The sequence below is a fragment of the Malaclemys terrapin genome, chromosome 18 (assembly GCF_027887155.1).
Source record: "Malaclemys terrapin pileata isolate rMalTer1 chromosome 18, rMalTer1.hap1, whole genome shotgun sequence".
Taxonomy (NCBI): domain Eukaryota; kingdom Metazoa; phylum Chordata; order Testudines; family Emydidae; genus Malaclemys; species Malaclemys terrapin.
The window spans coordinates 16,306,917-16,333,792 of NC_071522.1; the positions used below are offsets into that span (position 1 = coordinate 16,306,917).

Sequence of the window (26,876 nt, forward strand, 5' to 3'; positions counted from 1 at the left end):
CTCAGGTCTACACCGCAAACTTGCATCAGCACAGCTGTCCCCGTTAGCGATTCTGGTGAAGATGCTTTAAGCTGATGGGAGAGAGTGCTAGGTCTTCTGCCCAGAACTCGTCGTTTGACTGAATCTGCACCGACCGAAGACAACGAGAGTGGCACCATTGACTTCCATGGGAACAGAGTGAAGCCAGCCAGGAATGCTTTTGAAAATCCCTCTCTAAGGATGTAAGGATTTATATGGAGAGCAAGGCTACCCACAGCTATTCGAATACATGCTAAATATTACAAAAACCAAACAAGAGTTTTTGGAAGGGATGTAAACCCTTGGGCTTCAGGGCGTTCGGCAACCTGTTCCCCATCTGTAAAATGGGGATAGCAGCACTGTCCTGCCTCCCTGGGGTGTTGTGAAAATGAACAGTAACAATTTCAGGTACTATCGTAACGAGGGCTGCGTAAGCATCCATCTAGACAGAACAGCCAAACCCTGATTAACATCAGCGGTGCAAGATCAGGTCCTAATTTGCACTACCCATTATGCTCTCATTTAGCAAAGACTATGCATAGTCAAGTAGACAATAGAGCTTTTCCATCTATGCAATATACCTACCTATACAATATACCTATATAATAGTATTCCAATATAAGCAAAGGCCCAATCCAGTGCCCACTGAAGTCAATAAAACCCTTTAATTGACTTTAATGAGTGAGCCCTATATTTATATATCAATTCTTAATTTCAACAACTTATTACCAGTATAATCAATTCATACAGTGTATCACTTCCTTTAGCAATATACATACATTGTGCAATCCAATACCACAACTGAAATTACAGACTCCCCAGTTGCAATTGTTCATCTGAGGCCTGATTCAGCAAAACACTTAAGCATATGTTTAAGTGTTTTACTGAAGAGGAACATGATCGCTCCGAGGCTTAAAGTTCAGCATGTGCCTATATACCTTGATGAATACTTGCCAAAGCGCTGTGACATTGTGATGTTGGATTCTGCTTGTAAGAGGCAACCTTTGCCTGAGCCATATTTCTTAAACCTGGGGCGGCAGTCAAAGAAGTGGACTCCTTTGCAAGTTCTAGCACTTGAACAAGAAGAGCAAAGGCCTGACAATTTTCACAGTTTTTGAAGACTCCCTCTTGCTCCAGAGACTTTTTCCCAAGTTTTTTGCTTGGCTGAGACTAGTGCAAGAGTATCCATCCCACAAATGTATGCGAAATGGCACGATACAGAGCATGAACCAAATTCCACTCTAAGCTCTGTCCGCTTCCCAGCGCTTGTTGCCTTAAAGTCAATATCATCACACAAATCTACTCCTGGTCTCAGGCACTGAAGAATACGGAGAATGTGACTGTCAGGTGTTAAGAATTTTGGATCAATACATTCCTTGTGCTAAAATACTCTGTGATAGTTCCGCGCTCAGCATGTGACAGCCAGCTCTGGACAAAGAGGAATTGATTCAACAGCAGCCTTTTCAGTCACGTGTTCCACATGTTTACTTATTTCCCCATTAGACCCTCACCAAAGCAACAAGTTTATCCATTCTTGGAAAATACAGCCTTGTCCGCATGCGACGGCTGTCAGCTTGACCTATGCACCAGGGGCTGCCGGGCTACAGCATGAACTGCAATTGACCAAGCTAAAAAGCCAAGGGTCTGTAGCCGGGGGCTGTAACAGACTCATATTATTTATGAATCTGTAACACATAGAAGCGGGTGGGTCACATCACACAGTTTAGTAAAAACAATGCAAAAGGCCGTGTCTCTTCTCTCTGTTTTAAGAGAATCTTAATTAGGTTTAGCTTTCATCTGCTCCTAATCAACTTCAGCAAATAAAATAGAATACCACCTAGCTCTTGTATTTAAATAAGCCTGGTTTAAACTAAAATAAGAATGTGGACACAACAGCCTTTGGGGCCAGTTTAAGTGAATTTGATTTTAAAATCCCGCTTTCAGTTAAACTGGATCAACTCAGCATGCCCTAAGTACACCAAGCAGCACTCACTAGTCGAGCGTATGTGTCCTGTACAGGGCATCATCGTTATTACTTGTGACACAGCAATTCACAGGCAGGGCCAGTCCCTGCCCTCAGCCGTAGTTATTTAATCTCAGGATATTTGTAAAGACCTTTTTCCTGTGGGATTCACTATCCATCACAAAATTAAACAGGATGTTGCAACCAGTGCCAAACGCCCCAAGGCCTTCAGGGCTAGAATGGTATTAACCTCAGTGGGTACGTCTACACCACACACTAAGCTCAGGTTTGACCCCCAAGCGCCCCTTCCATGCACACACAAAGCAGTCTGACTCGGGTCAACAAGCACTCAGGGCCTGGTCCTAGAGCAGAGGTGGGCAAACTACCGCCCGTGGGCCACACCCGGCCCGCGGGACCCTCCTACCCAGCCCCCGAGCTCCTGGCCCGGGAGGCTAGCCCCCGGCCCCTCCCACACAGCCTCAGCGCGCCGCACTGCTGGTGCAACGCTCTGGGCAGCGCAGCTGCAGAGCCGCAGCCTGACCCAGTGCTCTGTGCTGCGCAGTGGGGTGGCTGGAGTCGCGCACCAGCCACCGGTGCTCCAGGCAGCGCGGTAAGGGGGCAGGAGGGGTTTGATAGAGGGCCGGGGAGTTTGGGGTGGTGGGCAGGGGTGTGGATAGGGGTCGGGGCGGTCAGAGGGCAGGGAACAGGGGGTTGAATGAGTGTAGGGGTCCCGGGGGGGGGGGCAGTCAGGAAGGAGGGGGGGTTGGATGGGGGAACGGGGGGCAGTCAGGGGCAGGGGTTTCAGGGGCGGTCAGGGGACAGGGAGGGGGGCATGTGTGTAGATGGGGCAGGAGTCCTGGGGGGGGGGGCGTCAGGGGGCGAGAGCAGGGGGCGGGGGCCAGGCCACGCCTGGCTGTTTGGGGTGGCACAGCCTCCCCTAACCGGCCCTCCATACAATTTCCGAAACCCGATGCGGCCCTCAGGCCAAAAAGTTTGCCTGCCCCATCCTAGAGTCTTGCTGGGGGGAGAGCAGAGCCCCACTCCCGCTGAGACTGGGGTCCAAGCCTTATCATGCTGCAGTGCGGATGCAGCTCAAGCTGCAGACCCAAGTCAGGAGGTCTGCATAGTGAAGTATGAACGTGTTGGCATGGAAACACCGCGTCCACCAGCCCAGCTCCCACAGGCCTGGGGTTAGCCCCAGAGCACCATGGGAGTTTTGCCCTGGGCTTCACTGGGACCAGGATTTCACCTGGCAAAGCTGGTTGGGCATGTGGGAGGAGGGAAGTGGGAGTCGGCTGATCCCCCAAACGGGGTGTCACAGAATAGCCCCTATCCCTTGGCACACCCCGGGGGCTGTGGAAGGAATCACACCCCTCTGGGGTAACACCAGCACCCAGAGCGCTGCTCTTCACTCAGGGCTGCAGCTACATACCGCCGTGTACCTGGCGTCTCAGCAACATTAAGCTGGTCACACACCAGAACATCTCTCCCCTTGCCGTCTGTTGTCACACGTCACTACATTTACACTTCGTTCATACAGAGTTAATACCTAATCAATAGGTGTTATAAGAATATCACAGGCATACGTCATGTGTGTTACACGTGGTTACACATGCATCACTTGAAGGCTTGATAGATCGTTATAAACTATTGACCTCACAGACTTTAAGGACAGAATGAACCTCCGTGAACCAATGAACCACCAGGATCATCTAGTCTGACCTCCTGCACATTGCAGGCCACAGATGCTTGCCCACCCACTCCTGGCCTCTTGCTGAGTTACAAGTCCTCAAATCATGATTTAAAGACTTCAAGTCACAGAGAATCCACCATTTACACTAGTTTAAACTTGCAAGTGACCCGTGCCTCATGCTGCAGAGGAAGGTAAAAAATCCCCAGGGTCTCTGCCAATCTGACTTGGGGGGGGGAAACTTCCTTCCCGGCCCCAAATATGGCAATCAGTTGGATCCTGAGTATGTGGGCAATACTCAACAGCCAGACACCTGGGAAAGAATTCTCAGAGCCCTCCTCATCTAGCATCCCATCATCTGCTGGCCTCTATGAATTTGATTAGACATTTGTCAAAACACCTATCACTCAGTTACGAATGTACCCTTCTTATCAAGTGTGACCTGTTAGACTGCAGTCTGATGGTGAATTTTTAGACTTACTTTAGGCATCTTAGATAATTCAGGAAGGAAATCTTCTAGCTTGTTTGCACACAGTCGTGATCTGACCCCTTTTGTTCAAACTCAGTGGTTTTGATCTCTTTTTTTTTTGGTATCAGCTCACAATATCGGGATGTTCTGATTTCTCTAGTGGTTTGCCAACGGCAGTAAGGGTGGGCACACCATCGAAAGTGAAAAATGAGCCCCTTGGTTTTCATTATTGTGCCAAAACAAAGCACTTGCAGTTACCACATTACCAGCAACACCATTTGGTGCCTTCCATCTCACTCCCCTTACTCATGTGCTTTCCAGATTTCAGACAGCTGCTAACAGAGGATTGCAGAGTACGCTCCAAACTCACAGCATGACAAATATACACACACACACACACACACACACACACACACACAGCTTCCACTTGCAGCAACCGCGTCTCTGGAAATAATCTTTCCAGTGACAACAGTGTGCTCAGCACTGCACAAGTGACAAAAGAGGATACAGTCCCTGCCCTGAGGAGTTTGCAATCTAAACAGACAGGCAGCACAAACTGGACACTACACCACACTGAAAGGCTCAGACATGGACCTAATTTGGGGGCAAATCCTGAAGTTCTTATTCAGTTTTCACTCAGGCAAAAAACTCACTTCCTTTGACTCCCACATCTGGTCCTGAGTGCTTACGGTAAGCGATATTAAACCATCTCTCTTATCTTACACAGACACGCACGCGCGGAAGCGCTTGGGCTAACTGAGTGCATACTTTTCACTTTTTGTTTTAATGTTCTCTTCCCCCCTGGATTTCCCAGCATTGCTGTGACTAACAGCGACTCCCTCACTAGCCTCGTGCAGTAAAAGCCTGACAAATGAAGGCCGATTAGACTTTCTCGCTTACAGCTTTAATAGTAACGTCAACCCTACTGCACCAGGTTAAAAAAAAAAAAAAAAAATCCTACGCATTTGAAATGGGAAGGTTTCCAGCTCCCTTGCTGCATAGCATTTGAAACCAATGAAAGACACAATATATATCAGAGAGGCTATGATCAGTGCTTCCACAGAGCAAGACTCTCACCCTCATTGTGAGCAGAACCTCACTCCACCAGCGGTTCAGGTGGACCCCAGTGGGGCTGCACATGGGCTGAGGGGGTCACAATCTAGCCTCTATCATTACGGAGGAAACTGCTTAGGTGGAGATGAAAGCCACATACCTGTTATTAGCCTGAGAAGTCCCTGCCAGGTCTAGCACTGCCATTCTGTGTGGTTCTGGAGAGATTTCCCCCGATGGGCTGGAGGGCTCCAGCTTGGTAGGATCTTTGGTAAATTTACTTCCTGGTCCCAGTTCCGCAGCAAGGTTTGGTAATGAAAAGCACAACCAGAATTAACCACAGAAGAATTTGAATGCTAGCAGCACAGCTCACTAAACTACACGTCGGTCCTTTCCTGGATTACAAAGCTAGTCAGCAGCTTGTGATGCAGAAAGAGTGAGTGCCTGGGTTACGCATAAAGGGTTTGTCAATACAGCAATCAGAGGGTGTGACTTGGACAGAACGAGCTAGCTTTAAGCTAGCTTCAGTCCCGGACCAGAGGGCACTTCAGTGTGGGCTGAACAAGCCTGTCTGGAACCCTGGGTAATTACTCACAGGGCTAGCCTGCACTGAAGCAAGTGCTGCTGGATCTGAGCGGGCCTGATTAAAGTGAGCTCGGGTAGGTCTACTCAAGCAGCAGTCGCCCTGTGACTGCAGTACAGACAACCCAAAGATACAGGGACACCTTCTCTCGGTTACACTGTAGCATTAGTATGATCTAGCACAGGAAATTCTGCTTGGTAATTGCCTTCTCGCCATTCTAGGAGAAAAGTCCTTCCAGCAAGAAGAGATGCAGATGGGCACCTTTGCATTTGAGCCAGACCTCCTCGCACAGGGATGGCTAGTTAGGGTAATACTACTGAATGCAGCGAAAGGCTTGAGGGGAAAAAATCCTCAGGAAACGTTTTATGGAGGCAGTTTCTCTAGTGTTGGCCGGGAGCAGGACGGTTCCGGTGGCGGGGAGGCAGGGGACTGCATTGAGGATGACTGCCATTTACACATGCCTCTCTCGATGGATCTTCTTTTACCAGGCCTTCCTATTGTTTTTGGTCCTCCATGTCTCCTCTTTCAATTCACCGGGATTCCTCACTTCTCCGGGGGCAAGTACCTAGAAGATGAATTCAGTTCCCAGGTGCCGGTATGCTGGGCTCCACCCTCTTCCCTTCCCGGTGAATTGTTTGATATTCTTGTTGCATAGCCTCAGGTGGCCCGAATTCCTGAGCACAGGAGTCAGGTTGGGAGGGGCCCAGTGTGCATTGCGTTGAACAATCTGACACAGTACGGCCAGTTCAGAGCTTAGCACAGATACAAGTGGGCGCCCTGTAGGGAGGCAAGGCACAGAGCAACCACCAGCCACACAAATTGACCTACAGGCCAGTGGTATCCTGTAGGCTGCTACTTGGCCAAAGGCATCACATTCTACTTCGAATAAAAGTGTTTTCTAATCTGTACGTGGTGAGAGAAGAGGCGGCGGGGGGAGGGGGGGCGAAGGGGATCAGCACCATGGCCTGAGCATATAAAATCTGCCCCTTGTGCGTGAGAGAGAAGGGGCGTGACAAATTGAGACAAGGAGAAAAATAAGCATTTAGCGGCCATGAAAACCTTCTCTCTTTGCCCTTCCCCTGCTCCTCAGTAATCAAGCTCCAGCAATGATCTTAGAGATGAAAAGAGCACTACGAAGACAGCAAAGGAAATGAAAATCAGGTGCTAGAGAGCAGGTGAATGGAGACTGGAGGATTAGCTAGATCTGGGGGAAGGAGGGAGCAGAATTATTCTGACAAGCTGCACAAACCAGGCAGGTGTCTCATTATCATCTGTAATACTTGAACTTTACTCAGCTCTAAGTCACATTGCAGCTACCTCCTTTTGAAGCGTGTACAATCGATGGCAATGTAAAGTCCCTTTTCCTTTAGGCTCCGGCATGTAAAGGAGGGCAAGGTTTCGCAACGGGAACACCAAGCAGCATGGAGCATTAAAGATGCTTCCCACAGTTCAACTGGGTCCTTCCCGTGCACCAAAATCTTGCTCTTGTTACAATGAAGCTGCCCAGGGAGCCGCAAAAATAGGTTTCCTAGGAGCGGTGGGTTTTTAATTAAATGTTGAGCAAAACTGCAGTGGAAACCTTGGGATACTTTGTAGATGGTAACTTAAAGTGCAGCTCCGTTCCGACAAAGCGTAAAGTAAAAATGGCACCTCCTTACTCAGCAGACTCAGTTCTTTTGTGTATTCAGATCTGCTAACTTTTTGCTTCTGTTAGCCTTGCAGAGATCACACAGATTGGAGGGAGTAAGCTGGAATGTGTTCCAATCCTGTGCAACAACAATGGAATTGTTTCCTAATTTCCAGTCAGTTACACGTCCGCAAACCCCACTGTAGGCAAAGGGGTTTCGTGGGTGCGAGGGAGGGCTTACCAGCAACATAACAAGGTTGTACAGGTGCCATTGAAGGGTTAATGTGGCTTGTAGAACCTTTATAACTGGCGATAAAAGCACCCAGCTTGACTCTCAGATCCCAGCCTTAGTTAGAGAAAATAAGTTTTCACTTGTAAACTGAGCCCATTGGGTCTGAAATCATTGGCAGACAAACACATGACCAGATGGTGCCATTTTTACAGTAACTTTTCAGATATACATCAGGTTAAGATAGGAAAAAGCCACTGGAGCAATCTTTTGGGTGTCTTTTCATAGTATTTTGAAAGGAGCGCTCAGATCTTACTAATATATGCCTCGTTTTATTTGCTAAAAGTTGCTTGAAATGGTGTCTTTCATATTACACTGTTCGCAGTACAAGTAAAAAGGAGCAAAAGACAAAGCCAAGTAGTTAAATTGAAGTAGTTGGGTATTTATATGCAAGGGAGAGAGAATAACTTATAAATGGGAATCCACAGTGTGTGTCTTCTGCCTTGTAAGTACAATTCAAATATTCCATGGCTTTCTAGGGGTGAAATTTACCTTGTGCACAAAGCCAGTTCATGGCCTATGCACGACTTAAGTCTCACTTCAGCCCTATTTGAAGGGCTAAACTTAGACTTAAGTGGTGCATAGGTCCTATGCATGGAGTGAATTTTCTTCTACTTGTGTATATTATGTAAATAAGGTTTTATCTTTGGTGAACACAACTACATATGCCCTTCACTTATGGCTATTTAAATGATTACATCATTTTTACTCTATTTCTGTGTGTTCTCTTTCACTTCACAGACAATAAATCAAAGAATGTTATTAACATACCTGTAAAAATTCTCTCATCAAACATCCTAGAAGGGGGAAAAGAAAAGAAACAGGAGCATCTAGTGAATGAATTTCAGATATCGTTTATTAACAATATATTGAGTAAGAATCGTGTTGCGTTTATTTGTTCCTTTTCCTTGAAAAAAAACAACCACCCTGTATTTTCTTATGCAAATCGAACAACTAACAACATGTGTCTTTCATCTAAAGCACCTTAACATCTGCTTCTAAGTCATGCTCTCCATTTTACTAACTGTATTAAATAAAACTGTTACTTTCTGGCTTTAGCAGAAGGCTATGGGGCCAAGACAGTTCAAGACGGCTTTTAATTCTGCTATTCAGTCTAGTCCATTTACCATTATGGCAGGAATATTTGCAATCTTGTCCATCTTTTGTAAATATGTAATTTTGGGACCATTGTTAAGTTTCCTATAAAAACTCATCTTAATAAAGTGTTCACTAAGCTCAGTCCAACAGCTCTTATGCGAGCAGAAAGAAAGAAACTTCCATAAGAGCAGCTATCAATAGACCACTAAATGACTAAATTTAGGACTGAAGAATGTTTCTCACTGTCGGCAATTCACCTTATGCCCACGACCTAAAAGAATTTAGGTTTCTCTCTGAATACCAGGATGCTGAGGTTTCTCTCTGAACACTAAGATGCTGACCTAGCAAATCATTTAAGATCGTGCATAACTTTAAGCATGTGAGTAACTACTTACTTACAGGCACGGGGCCTGATTCTTTGTTCTAAGGCTCTGATCCAACAAAGTACCTAAGCATGTGCTTAACTTTAAGCCAACAATGCCAGCCTCCATTGCCCACCTGTTATATTTATATTTTCCAACAAGCACCTTCATGCTTTGTCCCACGTTACCCGCTCACACTTCAGAGCAGCTCCTCCAAAACATCTGCAAAGCCACCTCCCAATCCTCCTTCAAATCCCTCTTTAAAACTCTCCTTTGTCATGATACCCACAATAAAACCTAACAAAGGTTAGGCCACTGGTGTGCTGGGACCACTACCTAGAATGCTGACTAATATGGTGTCATCTTTTCCTTGCACTCTCCCATCCACCTGTAACCATCTGCTGTCTCTTGTCTTAGATGGGAAACGATTTGGGGCAGAAACTGTCTTTTTATTCTCTGTTCGTACAGCATCTTGCACAGTGGGGTCCTGTTCCGTGATTGGGGCTCCTAGGCACTATTGCAATACAAATAAAAGGATAATAAATAAATAAATAAATAAATAAATAAATAAAAGCAGCCTTGCTGGATTGGGGCCTGACTTTGCAGTGTTTTACACCCCATTTGCACTCATTTTGCATTGGTGTAAATGCTACAAGGTGCAAGGCAATGGAGACCCAAGCCCCTTGACTCCATGGGATTACACACACACTTAAAGTTAGGCACGTGTTTAAGAACTTCGTTGAGTCAGGGATGGGATGTTTTGTTTTTCCTTCTTGCTCTAATTTCCAATAGCCTGAGCTTCACTTTCTGTCATTCTTTCAACCTTCTACCAATGCATTGGAAACTACCGGCCTTCGTTCAGAACGACATGTTACGATTAGAGCTGGTTGGAGAAACTTCGATGGAACCTTATTTTATCAGAATACAGAGATCCATCAACACCAAAACACTGTGCTAAATCAGCTCTTTTTCCCTGAGATTTTGTTTTGGAAGAAAAATGAGGAAAAGTTCCAAGCATGTTGAAACATCCCGTTCTGATATTTTCAGAAATGAAACAGTCCGACTTGGTTCATTTTTTTTGAAATTTGGTATATTACACACTACAGAATTTTTAAAAAGTCAAATCTGACAATTAAAATGTTGTCAAAAACCCAATGTTCCAACTGACTTGAAACAAAAATATTTTCTGAATTTTTCTTTGGAAGCATATCACGATTTTCAGCTTCCATTCCACTTCAGCATGAAGCCAAATCTTGGAATCTAAAAATCCGTAGTGAAACAGAACCTCTATCTTCAGCACAGGTCTAGTGACAAACGAGTGGACACACAGCTTTAAACTGGGGTGTCATTATTCACTGCGTCTATTGATTGGGGGAGAGCCAGTGCACTGGAGTGTATCTATTTTCTAAAGGAATCACAATGGGCCACGAGATTAATAAACTATTGCTATGTGCACTGCAAAAGAACTGGGGAGGAGTCCAAACTGCATAATTCAGATTAGAGGGGTTGGCACAAGGCCTCTCTCAAAAAAGGACTAATCTTGCCTCATCTACAGCCCCTCATCCTACATAAGAACAATTTCCCGTGACATAAAATAAACAGGAGTCATCGTACCAGTTGATTAAAGGGAAAGTGGAGAATTCATGACTGGATTCACGGATTTTTCAGCTGGAAATTGAGTGGCAGTAGGTGTCTAGAAATTCAGATCTGGCACTGAGGTCCTATTTCTTTGATGTTTTTATAGCCCTAGCACTAAGGGATTCCAGCCCTGATAGGTGCCTTTGGACACAATAAAGAACACTAATGTAACAACACTGCATTTTGTAGGTTCTAGCAAAGACTTTACTAAGGGAATTATTGAGTTTCCTCAAAATAACTTGTAATTAAAGGTGTGGTTTTTTTCTCCCTCCCCCAATAAAGGGAGCTTTTGTTGATGACAGAAACCAGCAGCTCTGAGTAAGGATGAAAATTATGTTAAGAATTTTCTCTGTTTCAGATGAGCCCAAGAAGGGGGAAACAAAAAAAGACACATCGGGGAGGGAACCTCACAAAATGATGAGGAGAGGAAGGATTGTTAGGGCATCAGCCTGAAACTTGCTCCACCATAAACCTTCGGCAAATCCCTCTGCGCCTCAGTTCCCCACATGTACAATGGGGATAACAGCACTGCCCTGCCCCACGGGCGTGATACACATCATGATTCCGAAGTGCTGAGTACTATGGTGATCAGCTGACCAAGCTAGATAGGAAACAGTGTCCCTGCTGGAGAGATGAGGAGGGATTATATACACTGAAAATGATGAAATAATTGTGCAACTTTCCACCTTATTCCTATTCTAGTGCAAAAAGTAGAAACCACTATAAAAAACTTAACATATCTGTGGTTATCAGGCAAATAGGTAGGGGAAAAATTACCATATATATCTCAATATGCACTCAGCTAGCACAATTTGAATGTCATGTGTCATTTTGACCGCCTACTTAATGTGCAGGCAGATAAAACGCTTGAAAGGTTTAAGCTAATCTAGAGCCATTGTCACTGAAGCATTTGTGACATAACATTCGTGGTTTGTTATTGTAGGGATGATTATAAATACTGGGCAACTGGCATAGATTTGGTTTTTGTTAAAAGCAAAAAAAAAATTGAGCGCGCTGGAAAAACAGTGAATTTGGGGGGAGGGAGGGATATCAAAATCCACATATCTGTTTGCAAAAAACAAAGTAATTATTTACATAGCATGTGGTAAGTCAAGTTTTAGGTCTATTAACCATCACAGTTAGTTTAAAAAAAAACAACAACAACAACCACCACCACCCTCTGTAAAACCATACTGGAAAAATCTTTTCCCAGGTGTTGAATCTGCCCAACGTGCTTACTACTCTTTCATTCCCAAACTGATTCCAGGGGAACCCATCTCTCTGCCTCCAGTGGAAACATTCTTCTGTGTGGAAGTTTGTTTCGAACACAGAGTGGGTGAATAGAAAAAGTGATCCAATATTTGCTGCCATTATGTAAATAAAAAAAAAAAAAAAAAAAAAAAACAACAGAATACAATTTTCTGGTTACTATTTAGGAACTAAATTTAGAACAAAACACTACCTACATACTCACACAAAACAGGCAGACTAAAACATCATCCATGTCACCACTTTGAAATATCTCTGATTAGCGGTGTACCTTTTAATGACAAAGTGGATGTTGTGCCTTTCCTCCAGGATTCGTTTGAGCTTGGGGACACCATAGGTACAGGGTCGTTTGAAGGGTATTTTGTCAGGGATCCCAATTATTTCTACTGCCTCTGGGTCGCAGGCAATCTTCCGGTATGGCACGGGAACCATGTGGTCCAAACCCAAAGCTTCAGCTGAAAGGTTAACAGATGGCTTTAATTTCCAACTGGATTTTTTTGTTTTTTTTAAAGACGACAAAGAGAAGGTGAAGACAACGTAATTCAACAAATTCAAGTAGATCTACAAAACAGGTACAGGTCTGCTGTCCTACTATCCTCCTTTTTCCAGCAACAGAGCCCCGGGCTCCAAGCTTAACTTATCCCTCGCCACTGCCAAAAGTTACCCCTAAGGGAGAAGTTAAACAGAGAAATAAAGCAAAGGACAAACAAAATCTAAACTAAATTTAAAAAATGCTGAGGTACATCTCACGCTACTCAAATCAGGTGACGTACAGAGGTACCTAGAAACAGCAACCACCACCACCCAGGAGAAACCCGTGCAGTCTTATGTATAGAGCTGGGTGGACCCTGTGACAACTTAGATCAAGATACAGAGATGCCTCACGCAAGCTTCAACACTACCCCTATCACAGCCAGCTTTTCTCTGGAGGTCATCCACTTCAGTACTGACCAAGCCCAAGCCTGCTTAGCTTGTGAAATCTGACAAGCCCATGGTACAACAGGGTATAACTATAGTAACAGTTCTTCAATAGAAAGAACTACAGAAAGCACACTCGTTCTTCATGAACTGAGGCCATTGAATCTATTCCATTCATGACTGATTTAGTTTGCTTACAGATGCTCGCCTGGCTAGAAGATTAAGGAAAATAAACCTATGGGTTTATTTAAAAAGGGGGATTCATAATTTAACACCACAAAACAAAGCCATTTATGAGTTCCAAGGATGTTAAAAGCAGCTGGAATAACCAGTATCTTTATTTTTGCACTACGTTTATTTTCCAATAGTCGTGGTTCAGTTGTTCCTCCTAAAACTTTGCTGAAGGTACATAAGACATGCTTTCAAGCTGAGAACCTGTGCATTAAGTTTCAGACTGGGGCCACTTCGCAGCTAAGCTATAAATTCTTTGATATGGGGGATTCGGAATGGAAATATTGACATAACCTTAAATAGAAGCCATGAGCCTAGGAGCTGCCATGCGAGGAGTGTTAAAAAGGGAAGGGAGTTTAGCATATGGCTTCTGCTGCTGTGTTAGGGAACAAAAATGATTGCTACATAATGTTATGCAAACCACAAGCACTGCAGATGCATAATGGAATTTTAACTCCTACTCACCATATCTACTGTTAAACAGAATTTGCACGCACTCCCTAAGGGTGTTGATATCTTCAGTTTCTTTTATAAAACTGTCCCATTTATCTAGCAAAACAAAATATACGAAATAAGGAACTTCCATATGGCACACAGACAGCAGATGCACTTTTCGCTTGCGAGGTGTTAGGAATCGGGAACAAGGCTTGGCTGCCTTATAAACAGTTATTTCCCCTTCCTGAGCAAGTGCTGCCAGCTTGGTTGATAAGGTCTAGGCTTCTCCCATCATCCTGCGGGGTACTCCTCTGCAGCTGCACGTGCGTGAAAAGGACCTCTAAGGAAATGACTCTACATTTCCAACATTCAAATGAAAGAACCTTCAGAACGGAACACGCCCAACCATAAGCCAACCTTTAAAAATCATTACAAGAAGTTTTAAATCTTGTATTAACTTCCCCTTACCGCCCCCCGCCCCATCTACTGAAAATCTAGGAGAGTGAACGCCTAATTGTTTGTTACACTGCACGATACCCAGGCCAGGGATGGGATCTTCCTCTGCATTTGAAATTGCCCAGGGGCACCCATTGTGTGGAAGAGAGAGCCACAGAACTGTTGTGTTTTAATTATTTGGAAACCACATGGGGATTTCAGTCTGTCCTTTCTGTTTGCAAAGCCAGGCAGAGCAGGAAGGATGGTCAGCCACAGCCTTTGGGCACGTTGTGCCTCAATTCCCCATTTATAACATGGGCAGCCTGTCTCCCCACTTCACAGCAGGCGCTCTGAGGAATTCCTGACTCTGCTGCACTCGGGTGAGGAGGCAGGGAGGGAGGTGTGGGTACAGACAGGTACAGAGAGAGTTTCCAGCTGCTACGCTGACACACTGCAACTAAGCGCAACGGAGCTAGGACCAAGTTGTGTTAAAGGGGGTGCAGAGCCCTTGCTCTCTATGGGGCCAGCTTCAGGAGGCAGAAGGGGACAAAGGTCCCGGCAGCTCCTCGTGGAGGATAAGCCAGAAGCATTTGGGGACAGACAGAGCATTGAGCATGGCACCGACCACCGCGAGCCAAATACTTTGGCAGCCATGCTGAGCAGTGGGGAAACAGCAGAAGCGGCCAGGGGCTGGGACTTTTGCCAGAAGCCATTTCCTTCCCTTGTCTCTTTCTGGCAGTGCCCCCCCCCGCCGCCGCCCGGACCCAGCGAGCATCACACCTGTTTTGTCGTGGACGATGGAGAAGAGGATACGCTTTGACGAATGCACATTCTGGATGAGCGGACCACCAGGGACTGCAGATTTCTGTCCTGGACACAAGGAAAAAGGAACTATAAGAGCCCTATCACCTAATACAAGCAGGGGCAAGAGGCCCACCCCAGCAGGCACAGAAGGGTAACCACGGCCTAGACTCTGCCAGACTGAGCACAGGACTGGGAAACAGGGGCTCCTGCATTCTATTCCCAGCTTGGGCACAGACTTGTTGCGTGGCGTTGGGCCAGTCACTGAACCCTTCTCTGGGCAATATTCATCCCTGAGCGAGCGAGGGAGGGAGGGACTGGGGGTGAGCTGTAGGGATGTGTATAATCCCAAAATGCAGGGGGACCCTTTCCGCTTGTGGCAGCAAGAGGAAGGGTGATCTGGTATAGACTGGCCGCTGGTGCTGTAGCCATCATGTCACCTGACCCTGATCAGAGCAGGCCTAGAGGACACAGGGATTAAAAAGCCATTTGGTGGCCCACGTACACTACATTGCTACTACTCTACGGCAAGCCCACAGAGTCACATTCAGAGCTTTTCAATACAGAGCCACGCAAAAGGAAAAAAAGAGCCCTTGAATTCCCTTCAAAACCCTCGGCTGAGTCTCTGACCCCTCAGAACTGGGCTCTCCCCCATCTCAGGTACATAAGGCTCTGCACCAGTTATTTTAAAGGGAAAAAACCCCACATGTTGTTCGTTAGTTCTGTCTGTAGTACACACACACGCGCTGCTCTGCTTTCTGAAATGGCTGGGGTCTGCGCCTTGGGAGGGGGCAGATCACCGGAGCGGTTGCAGAGAAGCCCCATCTCAGAGAGGATTGTACAACTCTAGATCCACACAAGGGAGTGCATGGGGAGCGGGACACAGCAAGTCTTTGTTGTCCCAGGGAATGAGGGTGATGCCCAAATCCAGATTCTGATCCCGCCACCCTACACCCACAGGAATATAGTGGGCTGTCATTAGAAAGCCACAATGGCCCCCGTTGAAAGCGTTTTGTGGTGCTGAGGATTTCAGAATGAGCAGCTAGCAAGTGGCTAGCCGATCCAAAGTCCCCTGAGATCAACTGGAGCCTTTCCATTAGCAATGATGGCCTTCTGATCACACTCCCCACCATCCCAGTGAATGATTTTTCCTCAGTTATACACCGACGATCCACCAGACGCTCTAAACTAAAGGCGCTGGCATGACACAAATGGTTCCCCACTCCCGACGCTAAAACATACCCAAAGGTGACAGGGAGTGCAGTGAAATTCTATGGACCACCTGAGGCAGGCCTAGAGGAATCTGAAGTAACTGTGTTAACCCCCAACACTACTCCTTGTCTCTCAGACCGATCTTGGGCCCGACCCAAAGCCCACCAAAGTCAATGAGAGCCTCTCCATCAACTTCAATGGGCTTTAGGCCAGGCCCTCCTTTGAGAGCAAACACAAGGCTATTACCACAGCAGTCGCTGTACTCCTGTGAGGAAGGCACCTTCAGCTCTCCTGAGGGCCTGGGCATCAGCATCTCGCTGGCTGCATTCACCCCGGGCAGACTGGCAGACATCTCCTGCTTTAGGTCCGTGGCGATCTGCGTAGGCAGCGAGACACCGTATAAGAAATTGGTCATGGCTACAGTGGATGGAGTGTCTTGACTGGCTGGTTTAGTGATGTGGTTATTTGGACCGGAATCCCGGCTGCCCTTGGATACTAGAGAGGTACAATTCAACTCTACATTAGGGTTCGCCTCTCTGCTGGGCTCGTCTGCTGGCCTGAATGGAAAAAAAGAAAGAAGAGGAAAACACAGGTACTTTCAAGATCCATCGTATGGCATCTGACATAGGAACTGCGCGCTACAGCCTGCGTACAGCTAACAACATCAGCAACAAGAACCACCGCTTGGCTCAGCAACACTGCATGCAATCTCAGTCTCATTTGATATTAAATGTCTGCTGAATCAGCCCTATAGGTCAGGGGCACAAGGGTTCCTGGAGCAAGGAAGAAAGGTTTTGCTCATATACCCAAGGCGGGAAAGCGGTTTGCAACAGCTTTAAAGCTGCACGGGTGGGCTTGTGCCCAAGCTGTCCATGTTACATGTCTTAATGGCGCGCATCGGGAGAACAAGCTAAAAAGCAATGGGGAGGAAAGGGAGAGGACAGCTTCCAAACAATCATTTCAAGACAGTCCAGCAGGGTGGAAAGTACAATCTCCACTCTGCTCTAATAACTGGCCCAGCTTCTTCTCTGCTTATCATTTCCAATCTACGGCAGCTGTCAAAGGAGTTGTAAACCTGCCCCAATTTCTCCCTCTGCTAACTCCCTATTTTCGTCTCTTTCCCCTTCTCTCTTCAGAAGGGTGTCAGTCTTTACAATACGTTTTATGAGCCAGATCCACAAGTGGTGAAAACTGGCCTAGTTCCATATCCCAAGCGGGGGAGAGGAATTAGACAGCTCAGTGCAACCTTTAGGGGTGAAACTATGGATAGAATTCACCATCATGCACGGTCAAGGATAAAGCACCACTTAGTTCTACTCAAAATAAGGCTTCAGGCGAACTCAGGTGGTGCATAAGACCTTGTACTGACCCTCTGAACGTGGTGAATTTTACCTCAAGTAACTACACCCGCTTCAGAAGAGAACTGCCCATTTCTCTGATTTTACATGCCCAACTGGACATACCGAGCGATTTCAGAGGTGCTGAGCATCCCCAGGTCTAATTCGTTTCAAATTGGAAACTGTAGGCACAGGGCACTTGTTAAAATCAGGCCCAACGTGCCTCAAGTTTGGCAGGGCCAAAAATGAACAAGACTGAAATTAGAGGCCACTTTTGGAAATGTGGCTATGATAGCATGAAGGGTGCCTAGCCCCTATATCACCCCTTCATGCAAAAATCCTGACCACCTAGCACAGTATAATACTCTCTCTAGACTGGAAAAGAGGTTTAGGAGGTTTACACTGGAACTCCCTTTGGTGAGGCAAGAGCATCCTGCTTATCATACAGACAATTCCTATGTAATGACACGTAGAAGAACGTCATTAAAGCTTGTACGTGTAGGAACACTTAGATATTGTTTTCACTTTTAATAGTGAAGTAAAGATCCCACGGCCCCCCAGACCATGATAAATTAGTCTCTCACACGCGCGCCGAGTCTTTGTACGCCTTGATTTAACATGGCTGCACCTACATTTCAAGGTTCACATGAGAAACCTGTGCTGGGAGCAGCACACCGTATTTAATGAACATCTGCACCTCGCAGACCAGTGGAAAACGGCAGCACGTGATTATTAGTGGTGGCGTCGAGCTGTTAATTAACTCAGCCAGGGCAGCTTTTTATGTGGCTGTCAGAGAGCCCCATAAAGCAGCCAAGCCCATGTGTAATGAGACAAACGACACCATGCTCTGCAGTGTTCCCCCTCACGTGATGCAGCTGCCACACAAAACCCTTCAGAGGCCTAGTTCAGAGCTCGCTGAACTCAAAGGGGAGGGTCCTTCTCTGGACTTGGCTCAGTGTGGACAAGAAGTGAAGACTCCCTGCTCCCACCCTCTCAGGATTTATGAAGTTACCTTTTTAGCCTGAACCGGATACTGTGGCTGTGCTCCAAAATCGCCATCAGGGATTTCACATCGTATTCCGTGGGCTTCCGGAAGCCAAGTCCCTCAGGCAAGCCGGCAACTGCGAGTAATCCTGGCTCTTTCATCAGCTTCTCGTAGGGCAAGGGCACCACGCTGTTCTTCCCTATGGCTTCACCTGGGAAACGGGCACAATTACACATTTGATAAAGTCACTGGCTTTTCCAGGTGGAATTTGCTCACAATTGCAGCTGGTCAGGGCTTTAGCAGAGAGATGCGGAGCAGGACTGAGACTGCAGACACCAGTGCGAACTGGTCAGGATAATTCTTCCCACCCATAATATTGTTATAACAAAACATGGCCATTATCTATGGCAGTATCTATGGCTCTTCAGCCACTTTACAAACATTAATTAATAAAGTCTCACAAAACCCCAATGAAGAGGAGCAGGAACAGTGATGTCGCAAAACACAAAAATTCTTGGAATGTATTGAGGACAACTTTTTGTTTCAGAAAACGGACGAAGGAACAAGGGGACACCTACTTTAGACTTCATTACGAGCAACAGGGAGCAACTGGTTCTGAATCTGAAGGCGGAAGGCAATTTGGGTGAAAGCTATCATGAAATGATAGATTTCATGATTGTAAGGAAAGGAAGGAGTGAGAGCAGCAGAATAAGGACAAGGCACTTCAAAAAAAGTAGATTAACAAACTTCGTGAACTGGTAGGTAAGGTGCCATGGGAAGAAAATACGGGAGGAGCTCAGGAGAGCTGGCAGTTAGTCAAGGACAGTGGCGTAACCTGCTTCTAAGAGGAGAGGGAGCAAACATAAAAAAGGCGCCCCCCCCCCCGGCTCCTCCTCTGGCCATCCCCCCCGGCTCCTCCTCCGGCCGCTCCGCGCCCACCCTGGCTCCTCCGGCTACAACGCCTCCCCCACCACCATGGCTCCTCCGGCCGCCATGCTGCGCCCACTCCCCCTCTTCCTCCGGCCGCGCTGTGGGCCACATGCTGCGCTCCATGCTGGAGCAACCATTGGCTTTGTGCTGTGGGCAGCAGAACAGCGCAAGGGTCTCATCAGTAGCTAGTACAGATGCCTGGCTGGTGAGGCTTGCGCACATGCTCAGAGTCCATCTAATCCCAAGATCTGGGGTCAGGACAGAATTCCCCCCAGGTCAGCTTGGCAGTGTGATGGTTATGTTAAGCAGCAACCCCCCCAGCCCCCACGCTCCCTCGGCCGCGCACCTCATGCCGCGCCCCCCCACCCCTGCTCCTCCGGCCACGCGCCCGCCGCCCGCCCCGCCCCATGGCTGCTGGCTGTGCTGTGGGCGGCCAGCCTACACCCCCCCGCTTGCTCCTCTGGCCGCCTTTGGAAAGGCACCGCTTTTGGCAAATTTGCTGAGGGGAAGCGGCTGCTTCCCCTGCACCCTGCTAGCTACGCTATTGGTCAAGGACACAATATTAAAGGCACAACTGCCAACTACTCCAATGAGAAGGAAAGATAGGAAGACTCCATCAAAAAGTGGAAACACGGACAAATTGCTAAGGAGGCGTACAGAAGAAGAGCACAAGTATGTAGGGACTAAATCAGAAAGGCTAAGGCACAAAATGAATTACACCTAGCAAGGGACATAAAAAGCAGTGAGAAGCGGTTCTTTACATACATTGGGAACAAGAGAATGATGAAGAAAACCTTAGATCGTCTACTTAGTGAGGAAGGAGAGCTAATAACTTATTTTCATTTGCATATTCATTAAAGTACTCCCAGCATTACTTTTTGGCTCAATGTTTATTCATACTTCACCTGCCTGAAAAAGGAAAAAGTGACTCTTTTGCCTACCGCCATTTTGTGTCTTAGTTTCTCATTAAAAAAAAAAAAATCAAAATGAACAAGTAACCCCTTTCTCTCAACAATCTTAATATGTTTTACAAATGTCAATGCACTGAGCCTCACAATACTGCTTGTGACATAAGGAAATACCATGATCCCCATTTTACAGGTAAGCCCAGAAGGGTTCGTTGACTTGCAAATTAGCAGTGATCATGGAACCCATATATCCTGGTCCCATGCTTTACCCACAACACTACTCCTGCTTCAATAGCCAATGTCAAAATAAGAGAATTGCACAAAAATATCCCTGCACCTCTTCCAGCAATATCTCAGTGGGAAGCAGGGAACAAATTGCTCCTCTTTCTCTGCAGGGGAAAACGACCATTGCCACAAGGGTCACCTTAGGCCAGAGATACTCAGCCAGGTACGCATACCCCTGGGGGCACGAAGGTCTTCCAGGGGGTACATCAACTCATCTAGGTATTTGCTTAGTTTTACAACAGGCTACATAAAAAGCACAAGCGAAGTCAGTACAAACTAAAATTGCATACAAACAATGACTTGTTTATACTGCTCTGTATATTATACACTGAAATGCAAGTTCAATATTTATATTCCAATTGATTTATTTGATAATATATGGTAATATGAGAAAGCGAGCAATTTTTCAGTAATAGTGCGCTGTGACACTTTTGTATTTTAATGTCTGATTTTGTAAGCAAGTAGATTTTAAGTGAGATGTAACTTGGGGGTACCCGAGACCAATCAGACTCCTGAAAGGGGTACAGTAGTCTGGAAAGGTTGAGAACCAGGGAGAATGTAGGCACCTTGACCAAGATGTTCAAAAATGACGAGCGAGTCTAGGTGCCCAATCAGAGATGCCTTCCAGGGGCCTGATTTCAAAGGATGAGAGCTCAGCACGGTCTGGAAACCAGGAGCCTCTAAAGGTGTCTCAAGCTGGACAGCCATAAAATGGAGGCACCCCAAATCACTAAACACTTCTCAAAAATCTTGAGCCCCTCTCTCCTGAAAAAATTAAGTTCTGAGCCTGACCCGAACCACAGATACCAATAGATCAGGCACTCATTGCAGGAAGCAGGAGAGAAAAAAAAACAGCAGCGCAAGGACATAAATTACTCAAGAACAGGAGTACTTGTAGCACCTGAGAGACCGCGTATTTGCTTCAGGTTTGAGGGTTGTCTGTAAGCGAGGACTGGCCTGTCTCCCAAAATCGGTGAGAGCGAGATATCATCTTTCAGGATAGGTTGTAGATCTTTGATGATGCGCTGGAGAGGTTTTAATTGGGAGCTGAAGGTGATGGCTAGGTTGCATTCTGTTACTTTCTTTGTTGGGCCTGTCCTGTGGTAGGTGACTTCTGGGTATTCTTCTGGCTCTGTCAATCTGTTTTTTTCACTTCAGCAGGTGGGTATTGTAGTTTTAAGAATGCTTGATAGAGATCTTGTAGGTGTTTGTCTCTATCTGAGGGATTGGAGCAAATGCCTTTGTATCTTAGAGCTTGGCTGTAGATAATGGATCGTGTGGTGTGTCCTGGATGGAAGCTGGAGGCATGTAGGTAAGCATAGCGGTCAGAGTGGCTGGGTCATTACACATATTGAATCTATTTCCCCATGTTAAGTATCCTCACACCTTCTTGTCAACTGTCTAAAATGGGTCATCTTGATTATCACTACAAAAGTTTTTTTTCTCCTGCTGATAATACCTCATCTGAATTAATTAGCCTCTTACAGTTGGTATGGCTACTTCCACCTTTTCATGTTATCTGTATGTATATATTTCTTACTATATGTTCCATTCTATGCATCTGATGAAGTGGGTTTTAGCCCACGAAAGCTTATGCTCAAATAAATTTGTTAGTCTCTAAGGTGCCACAAGTACTCCTGTTCTTTTTGCGGATACAGACAAACACAGCTGCTACTCTGAAACCTTGAAATACTCAGTGACTCAGCATCCAGATGCATGTAAAAGTGCAGCACATCTGGCTGTAAAGCCCACAGTACATTCGTTCATCATTCTTCTTTGTGGTATTTCGATCCATGTCACTGCACTGGCGCAGGGGAAACCCTGATTTAGAAGTCTGTAATTAGTTGTGGGATTTTATGTGATCTATTTCATTTAAATAATTTTTTAACCTGTAGCTGATTTTACAAAATCCTGGAAACCTCGTGGCACTGTCAACGAGTCCTTATTAAAAGTAATTTCTTCAACACAGAGCATTGCTTCAAAGAACACAACTAATGATGTGTGACTTGCTCAAGCAATCAGTGTTCCTTATAGCTTGGATGGATAACATTTTAATTAACTCCATAACAGAAGTTTCAAAACAAACCTTTGAACCACAACATTGTGAGTACACTCTCTGCTCGCTTGAAAAGTACTAATTGATTCCTTGCCTCAGTGCACTGGCTGCAGCAGATTTTCACTTCCCCATATCGCCCCCTCTCCTTCCCCAGGACAGGAAGAAAGAAGCAAATAATGTTGATAGCAACCAATTATTGGCTAGATGCTTGCAGGTGCCTAGACAAGTTTTCGTGGGGAACGTGCTACCTTCAAAGTGACCTTCAGCAGAGGCTCACGCTTTAACTAAAGAGAGACAATAATAATCATTAATGTCTGATTAATAGAACTCCATGGTAATCAGTCATTCTGTTGGTGAAGAGATTACTGGGCTCCAGAGGGAATTTGGGATTCTTTGGAGCGAGCGTTTTCTGTTATTTTTCATCCTCATTGATAGGAGGCAACTTTCTTTAAAGGATAAAAATGGAAGAAAGAGAATTGTTAATTTCAAACAGACCTCTAGATATAGGATACAGAGCCAGGTTCTGCATCCATCTTCAGCATAGTTTACTGTAGTCAATATGGAACTGGACACACCCCAGTTATAGTCTGAAGAAAGGGACATTCACATGGGGCATGAAGATTAGCAGACAGACAGCTGCACACCAGAGATGCGCACAAAAATCTGCAGCTTGATTTTCAGAACAGCCCTCGTTGCCACTGAAGACATTGCAAATTACTGATGCACCCCACTTCTAAACAGTCAGCCAAACATTATTTGCAGTAGGGTAGCACTTAGAGACCCCAATTAAAATTGGCACCTCATTGTGCTAAGTGCTGTACAACCACACGGCAAGGGACAATCTCTGCCCCAAAGATCTTGCAATCTAAAGAAACAAGACAGGCAAAAGGTGGGATGGGGGGGGGGGGAGGGAGAGAGAAACAGGCACAGAGGGGAAGTGACTTGCCCAAGTGACACGGCAGGTCAGTGACCGAGCCAGGAAATCAAACCCAAGTCTTCCAGTTCATTGCCCCAGACACTAATAAATAAATATTAATAATAGCAGCTAGCTCTAACAGTGCTTTGCACCAGTAGATCTCTATGCACTTCACACAAGGAGGTGACTATAACTATCCCATTTTTACAGATAGTAAAACTGAGGTACAGAGCAATGAAATGACTTGTCCAAGGTCAAACCAGCAGACTGGTGGCAGGAACAGAAGCTAGGTTTCTAGAATGCCAGTCTAGTGCCCTTCCCACTAGGCCATACTCCAGTTCCCATTAAGTTTTAAAAAATGTGTGTCCATGCACCACCATGGGTGCTGGATTGAAAACATAAAACATTTCCTCCAAACTGACCCTCAAACAGGTACGTTTTATTATGTACATTCATATTCTCCCTCTTCCCCTCCCCCTCTCTCATCTGGGGATCTAACAAGGCGAGTGCTGACTTTCACTGCTCGTTCACTTGCCTTTCCCTACAGTGTCCATTTGGGCTGCGATCTGAAAGCCGTGGAGAGGATCTGAACACCCATTGTAATGGGATGTGGTATCCAAATCCATTAAGTGATTCCTAAAACCTTGACTTCTAATGATAGGGCACAGAGCAATAAAATGACTTGCCCAAGGTCACCCCAGCAGACGAGTGGCAGAACCCAGGTAACTTGTCTCTTTACTTGGCTACAAAGCACTTAGCACTCTCTGGGTGCTACACAGTAACAAATTTAAAAATTTTATTAAGATGATGTTAAAAAAAAACAGTGAACAGAGTTTGAGCATAGAAGTTTCTGGTTATCAGGGAATAACATACAGATTATCGAGGGTGCAAAGTTTGGTTTAAGATAGTTCAGTCTTGTTATTACTTGATTCTAGATAACGGACTGCAAAACCACCATCGAAATGCCAAGTTATAAACACAACAACAAATCTGACCTTCACTCTTAAAGGCTGAGATTCAGTCCCCTGTTCATCTTCAGGCAAGCAATGCATTTTCTTTGTAAAGCAAGCACTCAAAGGCATGTGAAGTGACACAAAGTGAGTCAATGGATTAGGGATTATCGTTGTTCTTCCAAGACTTAGTGGACTCCCCTGCAAACTCTCAGCTGATTTGGGACCAGTTTCCAATATATACTTGGGCAATATTTGTAATCCCCTGTGCAGAAACCAACTTCCATTTAACCCTGCTTGGGCCGTGGCTGCCTATGGGGCCAGAACTTTCGAACCTGAGACCACACCAGGAAGACAACTATTTCTCAGTGGGTCTAATTTGCCACTGTGCAGAAGGCCAACACACTGTCTAGGCAATATTTCAACCTGACTGAGGATTTAAGTGGGACGAAAGTGGTGTAAGCCCTTGCATTGGCTCTCGGCAAGGGGCAAATTTCACTCTGCGGGAAGATCCTGGGGTGCATTCTCCTTTTGCTAACACAAATGTGTTTTCACTACTGTTGGTCCAACCCGGATTATAGAAAGGTGAGCTGGAAGCCTGTCTGGTTTTGTGCATGTGCAACTGCCACCATCTTGACCAACACTAGGATTTGAACCCGAGACCTCCAGAGCTAAATGCCTATACAGCTACAGCCTGTTACAGCTCCCTAGCTAGGGCTGTAACAACTCCTATGCTCTGCGGATCAGGCACAGCGAGAGACCTCTCACACACACAGTCATCGGTGGGTTACATCAGCAACACTGTGGTCAGCTACATTTTAACTGCGGCATCTTTATTACTGGGGAAGATGTATGAGCTGGAATGAAACTAGATTGCGTCTCGGAGCTCAGGTCGCAGGGCTCTTAGGAAAATCATCTTTTTCCTTCAAAAGTCAAATTTGGCACTAAAACCACCTTAAAAGCCACATTAGGGATAAAGACCACATTTTAAAAATCTGCTGGGAGCACAGCATTGGTTTGAGAATGCTGCAGGGACAGCATTTCTAAGGACGTCCACACACACACACACACACACTAATTTATTCATTGGCACATTTAGCTAACGAGCCGTGGAATAGTCTCTTCTAGGGCCTCTCTGCAGAAGAAAACGTTAACAGTTAGGCCCATTGATTTCAATGGAGTCAACATGATGTACGCTCCATGTCTACAAGGCTATAAAGTTCCCTTCATAATCTCTTAAGGGCCTGATCCTGCACTCACCCAGTGATAAAAGTGCCACTGACTTCAGTGGGGTGCAGGATTGGGCTCTGAGAGCTTCAGTAAAGCACCCAAGCACCTGTTTAAATCTATCCCTACTCACCCCAGCACTTAAGTCAATGGGACTTAAGCAAGTGCTTACAGGGGCAGATTTCTAAAGGGATTAGTTAGTGATCTGCTAAACAAGGATGGACGGACTTAAGCATGTGCTTAAAGTTAAAGCGAAGCATGTGCTAAGTGCTGTGCTGAATCGAGGCCACGAGGGATCACGATGCAATGGCTAGATCAGAGCAGGGTGGAAAGATGTAGCCACAAGTACATACAGGCCCAGTTTCTCAGCGTGTCAGGGTGATAACGGGCCTTCAGCCGTTGGTGAGACCAGTCCCTTCAAAAACAACCCAAATAGAATTGTGAAGATTCTTACTATAAAGCACATCAAACACTTCCTCTACCATCTTCCTGAGTAGGTAAATGTCTGATCCTTGATGCGGGGAGACCCTCGGGATGCTCCGGCCACAGTCCTTTGCCTTCTTCTGGAAGTCTGCATCCTGCTCCTTCCTCTGCTGACCTCCTGCAGGAAAAGAAAAAAGAAAGAAGGAGAAAGTGGAAGTGCCTGGAGGAAGGGGAGGGTTTTGGTCACGGTGGTTCCCCCATCGCCCTAATTTGACCATGACGTGCACTGGATTCAAGGTCACTGGCAGTTTTGGTTGTCAAGCATTCTGCAGCGAGCTCCCAAATGACTCCGCTTTAAAACCACAAGGGCCTGGTTTTCAAAAGCTCAGAGCGCCCGCAATTCCAGCAAAAATCAATGATGGCTGCAGCCGCTCAGCTCCCCGGATGTTCAGCCCCACGGTGTCCCCAGGCCAGAAGGGCTGCTCAATACTCTACACACCACTTAAACCCAGCATTAGTAGTCAAATCCATCCCTGAGCAGAAGGGCAGCAAAATGCAGATGCACCACGTTACTCCTATCTGAGCACAACTATCCGGGGACAATAAGTTACCCATGAAGGATGGGATTTTCCCATCTGCCTAGGGGATTTGGACACCCAGTTCCCATTGTAAATTAACAAGAATTGCGCATCCAGCAGCTTTGGGGAACTTTCCCCACCTTTGCACTATGAGTGCTGGCTGGCTGGTGGTAGCTATGGTGGAAATGCTATG

General features: G+C 46.1%; 1 protein-coding gene across 6 annotated transcripts in view; it reads right to left on the reverse strand.

Moving 5' to 3' along the window:
* GTF2IRD1 (GTF2I repeat domain containing 1) overlaps nt 1–26,876 on the reverse strand; it is a 169,867-nt gene that overhangs the window by 56,525 nt on the left and 86,466 nt on the right. For all 6 annotated transcript variants that reach the window (XM_054008426.1, XM_054008429.1, XM_054008425.1 and 3 more), the window contains 8 exons: nt 26,137–26,283; nt 18,438–18,621; nt 16,335–16,645; nt 14,856–14,945; nt 13,671–13,754; nt 12,328–12,511; nt 8,461–8,486; nt 5,354–5,474 (listed from right to left, as the gene is read on the reverse strand). In XM_054008426.1, coding sequence (XP_053864401.1) covers nt 5,354–5,474; nt 8,461–8,486; nt 12,328–12,511; nt 13,671–13,754; nt 14,856–14,945; nt 16,335–16,645; nt 18,438–18,621; nt 26,137–26,283 — 1,147 coding nt within the window. The remainder of the gene's footprint in view (nt 1–5,353; nt 5,475–8,460; nt 8,487–12,327; nt 12,512–13,670; nt 13,755–14,855; nt 14,946–16,334; nt 16,646–18,437; nt 18,622–26,136; nt 26,284–26,876) is intronic.